Source organism: Pygoscelis adeliae, unplaced genomic scaffold (assembly GCF_000699105.1).
Source record: "Pygoscelis adeliae isolate BGI_AS28 unplaced genomic scaffold, ASM69910v1 Scaffold218, whole genome shotgun sequence".
NCBI lineage: Eukaryota > Metazoa > Chordata > Aves > Sphenisciformes > Spheniscidae > Pygoscelis > Pygoscelis adeliae.
Genome location: NW_008825433.1, coordinates 5,708,001 through 5,717,413, shown reverse-complemented (window position 1 = coordinate 5,717,413; position 9,413 = coordinate 5,708,001). Strand labels below are relative to the sequence as shown.

Here is a 9,413-nt window from a genome sequence, read left to right as displayed (position 1 = left end):
CAGTCATTTGGAAGAAAAATTATGTTCTGAAGAAAATCTCAAAAATTAATTTATGTACTGCTGAAACTTGTTATTCATGGAGACAATCTGATACACGTATTGACCTATGTTTTCACATATCATACCTAGTACTTGATGTTTATTAGCTTTGGAAAAATCTGACTGGAGTGTGTACAAACCACTGCCCTCTCCTGGGGGTCACAGAACAATGCAAACGAGCAAAAACTACAGAGGTCCTGATTTTGTCAAGAGTATCTCCAGTAAAAGATACACTAACAGATTAATAATAACTTAACACGAACAAATGCTGCTGGTATATATTTGTCTGTCAAATTACCTCCAAGGTCTTTAGGAACCTCACTTTCTGAAACAAGGATCCATAGTGTATAGAGTGTTGTTGAATTTATAACTCATCATCTTGGTTATAAACTACATGCAAAAGATCAAAATTCTTGACAGTGCTTACAATAAGACTTTGATTCAGTGAAGAAATAATGAGATAAAGTGCAGTACAGTTATTGACGTAGAAAAGAAGGTTTATTCCATTTTCAACTTTGGCCAATTTGCTTTACCTCTGTATTCTTCAGTCATACATGAAAAACAGGTAAAACATATTGTTGCTTGTGCTTGTAATCTTGGAGTCCTAGATTCAGCCTTAATGTGAAGAGGATTCAATTCCAAACGCAAGAGAAGTGAAACTCACTGATTTGTTACATGCTAGGGGATTCTTAAGTGAAAGATGCTAGGAAAGTCTAAACAACAACTAAATACATAATCCATGGCCAAGATAGAGATAGAAGATCAACATTGAGTAAATGAACATTCTCTATTTTAATATAGTGATTCACACAGGAAGTCTGCCTCTTCACATTGGCAAATAACTGCAGTCTGCAGTCCCTGGATACCAACCCTTACGCATTTGTAAGATTTCTCAACTGTAGAGGCACAACCTCAGCATGTGACAAAATCATCCAGCCTTAAACGCATCTGGCATTTGAGACTTGAATGAGCAATAGTAGTTGGCTTATTTTAAACCAAAAACTGGATGTTGGAAAAAAACCCCCAAAACAAACTAAAACTTTTTTCCTTCATTACTTGAAAATAAGTAGTCTTGTAAAAAGAGAAAGAAAAAAAAAGACTGTAAATACTCTTGCAATGTGCTTAAATAAGGGCTATTCTATTTGGTTTCAAACAGTTCAAGAGCACTTCTTAATTTTACATTGCTTTGATGCTAGTCTTCTACACCTCTTTTTTTCTTTTGTTAGTTTGGAAATGCTACTTTCCGTAGCTATTGGGATGCTGTATGCTTCAGTAACAGCATGCATATATCCTACCTATTCACAGAATTATATGAGGGGAAAACAGTACTCAAAACGAAACTCTGGGAAAACCAGCTACTTTGCAAATGATAGCACATGAACACAGCTGCACTGCTTTGTGCGTTGTCCTGTTTGTCCCTTGTTTACAACAGTATGCAAATACATGGGAAGTTTAGTGGGAAGGTTGGTCTTGGTCTTTTAAGGTATTTAGGGGCTTGGTACTGAAGACACCATTTTCTCTGGCTTCACTGCAGGCTGTGCTTGCACAATTGGACACATTGCTCAATTTCTCCGTGTCTTAATTTTCTCCTCTAAGAAAAAGGCATCTACCAACTCTGCAGTTAAATGTGTTAATGGCTGGCACGCCTGGCTGGACTGTATTATTATATCCACGTTGAAGCACCAGTGGGCCTGTGTAAGTGCTTATGTATGCTCATTATGGCAGCTTCTTGAGATCTGTGTACCCGGGAAGTATAATTACCCTTAGTTTTAGCTATGCTACGCTACTAGATTATGATGCAAACTTTTGCTTGCTTACAGATGGCCTTCTCTTCTTGTACAACTCCCTTCATCTCATTGTAGATCCAAAATTTTCCATCTGCTCACCTACTCAAGTGCTAGTCACCCCATCCTAATCCACCTTCTGATGAGATCAACTATTATCCTTCTGTATTTTTCTTAATTACTCACTCTGCTGTCTCTCTTCACTCTCCCCACACTAACACCATACTTCAGTCTTTTCCATTCAAACAGGCAGAACAAAAAGCCCTCAAGTGGTCTGCTACCTTTGTTTCCCTTTGCCCTCCAAAGTAATACTTAATTTTCCTCTCTCCTTTTCATTTTTACATTACCTAAAACATGCAGCTTATTTTTACTGGCTGGAGTTCCCCTTTATACTTACATTCTAGAGCTTCCTTCAACATAGCTCCCTGTATCATGCCCTCTATTTTCACTGAATGATAATTGTGGAACTGAGATCCAGGCCTCTACCTTTACCCTTTTGAACTACAAAACTTAATTTTACTCCATGGCTGTAATCACTTTCCATCACATTGTTGTGTTTTCCTCCTACCTAGCCCCAGTGAATGAAATCCTCTTTCCCCCCCCCAACCCCACACACAGACTCTCAGAATGCTGTTGCTAATATCATCCTTTCAGTTATCACTCCAATTATGCTGCAGGTAATTGTGCCTCCTCCAGTAACCCTCCCTTCTTTTACATTACTTTGTTTGTCTTTAAGGTTCTTGTCCATTCTGTAATACCTTATTCATGACCAAGCTGCAGATAGGTTTCTGTCTGTGATCAACCGATAGTTATCAGCTTCACGTTACACTTCCAAACAAATCTTTCCCTGCTTTCTGCTATGCTACTTTTCATTCCCAAAAAGAGCTCTTCACAAAAATCTATAAAATTACATAACTGTCTTTCTTTAAATCCTCTTTATGGTAATGTCTGTACAACAGCTTGATAGGAGAATCCTAGCCTCTGACTATTGTGCTACTATTATCCACGTTATTTCCTTTTTTTCCTTTTTTCCTGCACTGCCTCCTGTCCTAAACTCGGATAGCAAAAGCTGTTTGGTACAGGGATATTTCTCCTTTTTTTTTTTTTTTTTCCAAACTCTAAACTTACACAGTGCCCAACAAAACTTCTAATCCATGGCTTCAATTGCTAAGATTTATTATAAATCAGTGATGACTAATAATTACGTTTCATAATGTTCTGTTGAAGCTGATGGGACTGTAATCCTCTTCAAACAAAAGCATATACAAACTAGTTATACAATGACTATAAAAGGAATTATTTGTTGAGAAGAACTGAACACAAGAATCTAAATTTCTCACCAGTTTTCAGATCAAAAAACCCAAAGCCCCACAGCCTTTTCTACTCATGGTCAGCTAGCATTTTACCTGTCCCTTGGTCAGAGACAAATCAATAATGGGCTTTGGAAGGTTTCATGACAAAATAACAAATAAGAAAAACGATAATGCTAAAGATAAATGTGGGAGGGAAGTAGAGAAAATTGTGCAGATACTATCAGCATTGCATTAGAAGTATGTTAATGTCTCCTGCTAACACTTCTTACACTGTAGTTTGCAACAAAGGATGCAGTTTACCATTTAGAAGATGGAAAAAAAAAAGAAAAAAAACAAAACTTGGAAAAAAGATTTGTTGCCTGTTGCAGTCAGAGTCCTAAGGATCCCTAAATTTCTCCATGGAATTTTGGTTTACTCTAAAACAAACACATACATACATATATGTATACATGTATGCATGTACATAAACCCTCAGGAGGATATTTTAAGATTTTCTGTCTTGGCTGAGTCTACCAAGGCATATGTTTTTAGGAAACATATAAATGTGTTTGGTAAGAATGTCAGAACAGCAGTGAAATTTTAAGGTATTTTCCAAATGCGACTCGAACATACATGAAGATGTAGCACTGTTTTCTAAGAAACAGATAGTAACAATGGCCTAAAAGACAGAAACATCCCTGCTCTTCTCACAGGGCTGGACTATTAAAAGCTGTACAAGGCAGTTTACATGAATTTACATTTTAACACTGAACACATAAGCAGAAAAAACAAAGGTTATAGGGCTTTGGGATGAGACCTGAAATATTAAAAAACATTGCCGCAACTTTTTCACATTCCATTCAAATATAGAAACTTTTCTATATTACCACACCTTTTACAAATAAAGGTTGTACTCTTTCTGGCAGAGCTTGTATAACATACTCAACAGATATTATACATAAATTTACGCCAAGTTTCAGATCTTAAGTTCTGGTCATTTAAGAAGGGTTTCTGGTCATGTAGAAGATACACATTTGGCACTAATGTTTCCAGGAGTTGGATGATGAGACAAATTCAGACTTTGGCAAGAGCTTTGGCCCTTCATCCCATCCAGTTGATCTACGGAAAGATTTTAATGTTCTAACTTCTAATCATTATCTCAGCCAAATGGCATGATAGTTGCCAAGAATAAGTAAAGTCTATGAAAAGTAAAACTTTGGAAAAAAAAGAAAGGACTTGAAAGTTTGGGCTATTATAAAACTTACAAGGCTGTTTATTTGGAAGCATATTAAGTTGCTAGGTGACACAATGGAGCGCAAGTCCTTGAGCTGCCAGCTCCAGTATATAATATGACCTGTCTAATTTTTTTAATCGGAAGAAAACTACAAGGGTAAAAGCAGACGATTCGTTGTGATGTTGTAACTATTCATTCAGAATGCAATGGCTGACCTTTTTAAAACATGTTATTGCCAGATCCTGCAACTCAACCAGTCACATAATTGTTTCAAGCCTATAGATTGAAACACTCATGTTCGGTGGTGCACTTTCTCAAATACTGGAGCTGAAGAAAGTTTGACACTTGTATCTCTGAGGTTTAGCATAAATGCAAATGCTGACAATTCTTCAAGTACAAGGTGATTTCCCAGGGAAGACAGAAAGATGATCTTAATCACAGTAAATTCAAAGCAAACCAAAACTTTTCAGGCCTCCAGCATAAGGTGCAATCTCTAGACCAGTACATTATCTGTCACCTTCAGGCTCCATTTTCCAAGACTTTCTGCAAAGCTGTAGGAAATACAAATGCTGAAACCAGTTCTTTTTGCTTGGTAATAACAGAAAGATGTCATACAATTCCTGCATCTTTGTAACCAGCTCTTTACCTCTAGTAACAGGCCTCTTTTCCAAATCTTAGGAAAATTTTAAAAGCCAATTTAGTTCTTTAGCTGGGCCTCAAGAGAAGATTTCTGTTAATAAGCAACTCTGTAGATTAGAAAAATGGTTTTTGTTCATCATATTCCTCTTGTATCTTTCTACCTTATTTTCTCCTAGAGGCTGGAAATCTGCTGTTCCCTTTCTTTGTTTTTTTCTTTTCCTTTTTTTTTTCTTAAGTGTAAAGTGTGAGTCTTGCTTCTAGCAAGCACTAGACATGGTGTATAGACTCATCACAGAGGGGACTCTAATCAAGTCCCTGTTCATATGAAAATTAAGTTATATCATGGAACAGTGAAGAGATTGAGACAGATGTCTTAATCTCTCTTGGCTAATGAAAGTTTTGTCGTGGTTTAACCTCAGTTGGCAACTGAGTACCACGCAGCCGCTCACTCACTCTCACCCCCCACAGTGGGATGGGGGAGAGAATTGGAAGAGCACAAGTGAGAAAAACTCATGGGTTGAGATAAAAACAGTTTAATAATTGAAATAAAATAATAATAATGTAGTAATAATAATAACAATACTACACAAAGCAAGTGATGCACAGTGCAATTGCTCACCACCCGCCAACTGATGCCCAGCCAGTCCCCGAGCAGCGGCCCCCCCGGCCAGCTTTCCCCCAGTTTATGTACTGAGCATGACGTCACATGGTATGGAATGTCCCTTTGGCCAGTTTGGCTGTGCCCCCTCCCAGCTTCTTGTGCACCTCCAGCCTTCTCAGTCAGTAGAGCATGGGAAGCTGACAAGTCCTTGACTGGTGTAAGCACTACTTAGCAACAACTAAAACATCGGTGTGTTATCATCAACTTTGTTCTCATCCTAAATCCAAAACACAGCACTGTACCAGCTACTATGAAGGAAATTAACTCTATCCCAGCCGAAACCAGGACAAAATCTTTTCTGGAAAAAGAACACTAGTTTAGAGAAAATTTCTCTGGGACTAATGCCTGTGAAAATGTAGCAGTTGTATTAATACCCACATTACTTCAGCAAATAAGATACTAGGAGATAGTAAGTATTATTACAAGATATTAGGATATTAGGTATTTTAATAGGTCTCCATATGTCTTCATTCTAAATGCTGTCCTGGTTTTGGCTGGGATAGAATTAATTTTGGTATTAATATAAGTAGAATTAATAATGGTCTGTTCTCTTACAGCAAAAGCTCCATCACCCTAATCATTCTAGCAGCCCTTGTGTTCAAAAACGTGAAGAACTAAACAGAACTGACCATAAACACACACAGTAAGTATGCTGAAGGTCTCACCAGGACCCTCTACAATAATGTCAATGCTTTGTTTCCTTTGTAGGACACATTCCCAATTCATTGAAGAACCACAGCTGCCTTTTTTCATTGGCAGCTGTCATCTGGACTTCCACAACTAGAAAATCTTCTGACACTTCTAGCTGAATGGATTCCAGATTGTAGCAGAATGTGTTGTCATTAGTTCTCAGTCCTACATGCCTGCCTGATTTTGCAACTTACACTACACATTTAATGGTTATCCATAACTATTTCTCTAAACCTCACAGTCATTCATCTTCTAGATATCTTGATCCTCTTCAGCACACATGACTCCCAGCCATGTCATCAGTTTAATTAATATACACTCCCATTTTTGGCACAAAGTTATTAATTAAAATATTACATAAGATCTGTGTCCCCACAAAAGTCTACTAATAATTTCCTTACAGCCCAAGAATACCCTTTTTCTTAACAAACTATAATAGATCACCTTTAACTAGGTTCTCACCCATCTTATAATTCTTCCACTGATCTCCAATTCTTTGCAGTCAACGTACCACATACTCCACTCAAGAAGATAAACTGGATAATTTTGATGCTCAAATTAATGATGCAGCTTTTGTTTTGCAGAAGGACAATATGTCTAGAGAGTGCTAATTCTGAGCTGGGCTAACAAGCTGTTCTTGAAGGCAATATATTGTGGAGCACAACACAGTGGCTTTCTAGCATTTCTGCAAGGACAGCTGTGTCATAAAAGGGGTATTTTAGAAGACAATTGTGACTCCTTTCTGTCATCTTTGTTCTTCTCTTGCTGTGCAAGTGACCATTCTGCACGTGGCCCAGGATTCCTTCTCCCCTTTCAGAAATTCAGACAGTGGTTTTATGCTGGAAGCAGCTTGAGCCTGAGATGGCTCATTGGCTTCTGTGCAGGCCATATCATATTCAGACTAGTCCCATGCAAAGCCAGTTGGGTGTCTCTTCACTGTGCCATTGGTTCAGAGTTTACAGCTCAGACTTCGTGTTGAAGAAGGACACTGTCCTGGTTTCCGCTGGGAGAGAGTTAATTTTCTTCCTAGGAGCTGGTACAGTGCTGTGTTTTGGATTTAGGATGAGAATAATGTTGATAACACACCGATGTTTCGGTTGTTGCTAAGTAGTGCTTACACCAGTCAAGGACTTCTCAGCTTCCCATGCTCTACTGACTGAGAAGGCTGGAGGGGCACAAGAAGCTGGGAGGGGGCACAGCCAGGACAGCTGACCCAAACTTGCCAAAGGGACATTCCATACCATGTGACGTCATACTCAGTACATAAACTGGGGGAAAGCTGGCTGGCGGGGCCGCTGTTCAGGGACTGGCTGGGCATCGGTCAGTGAGTGGTGAGCAATTGCATCGTGCATCACTTGCTTTGTATATTCTTTTATTATTATTATTATTTTACTTTCTTTTATTTCAATTATTAAACTTTTCTTATCTCAACCCATGAGTTTTCTCACTTTTACTCTTCCGACTTTCTCCCCCCTCCTACCGGGGAGTGTGAGAGTGAGCAAGCAGCTGTGTGGTGCTCAGTTGCCAGCTGAGGTTAAGCCACAAGAGATACCTAAACCCTCTCCAGATCAGACTTTGTCCCAAAAGTAATATAGTCTCATTCACCCAACTCCATGTTCCAGCTACTGAACACCAGCAGACACAAAATGGCTTTCCACACAGCTAATTGCAGTGTTTCATTGTCCACTGCCCATTTAATTCACAATCCAGCTAAGCTGCTAGATTACACAGCTGACAATTACATTTGCAGTTTTCCAGGAATACTGTACTCTCCTGCATCTGTTTCAATACAAAAACAAACAAATCAACAAGCAAACCAACAAACACACACAGTTCCTGGACCTTCAATTACACATCCCAATACTTTCAGAATTCTGGGACTGAAATTATCTACTCTTCCCTCCCAAATCCCCGTCTCCCAGTCTAAATTCATTGAACTCTGCGGGTTCTGCTTCCCTCTTGGCTGCAGTTATTTCCCTCTCACACTTCCTTCCTGTTAGTCACTTCTGAGTCTAACATCACCTTCAGCATCCCCATCCCTACTGGCTAGGGACAAAATCGTTTTATAGTTTTGGAGCAATGCTGATAAGATACTATTTATTCCATTATCCCATTCCGATGTCCTGTTTTTCCTTCACTCTCTATTTAATCACCAAGTAGAATTTTCCATTTGTTTTCATTTTTACCCTTTTGACTTTTGCACTCGACTTTAGTTGGTGATTAGTCCTTTTCCATTTCATTCCCTGAAGGCTCACTACTTACGCCTCATATGCTTTCTGAGAGTTATTTGTTCAGTTGAGACAGAAAACCTTTCCCCTACTGTTTTTCTTATTTGGAATACAAGTTCAACATACTTTTTACCATATCTGAGTTAAAGACATTTCTATCCTCTTCCGTAATCAAGTCCCTGATTTTCCACTTAATTTAAATTAGTGGACTTGTAGTCACTGTAATCTGATCTTTACCACTATGTCTCACCAAAACTAAGGCCAAAATACTATTATGTTGTTTGTGTGACTTTTCAGTAACCACTTCACAGAATAATGGGGTCCTATTACTTCTCTAGAAGTTCAGCTCTCCTAACAAGACAACACCCCCTATTTCCCCTATAGCAGCTTTTTCAGGACTTTTACTCCAATTCTATTAGAATTTTAAACATTGATGTCTTCATTGCATGTAATCCAGGTATTTTCCCCCTATTTCACTTCCCAATCTTTCAACTGGTTAACAAACACTTCTCTTGAACCAAGTGGCCTTACACAGATGGTTTCTGCTGGAGGAGGGCTGCATGGATGCACAGGTAACCCACAACCCCACAGATCTGGCGAGCAATTTCTGGTGTGCCAATGGAGCAATCCACACGCGACATAAACACCGCACCTCTCACTCAGGCAGTGTTTACAAGCTCCCTTTTTTCACAGCCATGACACCTCAGCCTCGGGGAAAACGGCTGGTGAGGAATTACGGTTAACGGCCACACAGGCAATCACCCACCTGCGGTGGAGGTAGCAGCTACCCCTCGCAGATGGAGCCCGGTTGCTCCCTCCCCACCCGCCTCCCTCTTCTCCTCCAAG

At 39.2% G+C, this 9,413-nt stretch overlaps 1 protein-coding gene across 1 annotated transcript in view; it reads left to right on the top strand.

The window, feature by feature from the left end:
- The first annotated feature begins 9,127 nt into the window (after positions 1-9,127).
- KIF6 (kinesin family member 6) overlaps positions 9,128-9,413 on the top strand; it is a 175,445-nt gene continuing 175,159 nt past the window's right edge. Inside the window, exon 1 of the mRNA XM_009331124.1 lies at positions 9,128-9,292. Coding sequence (XP_009329399.1) covers positions 9,128-9,292 — 165 coding nt within the window. The remainder of the gene's footprint in view (positions 9,293-9,413) is intronic.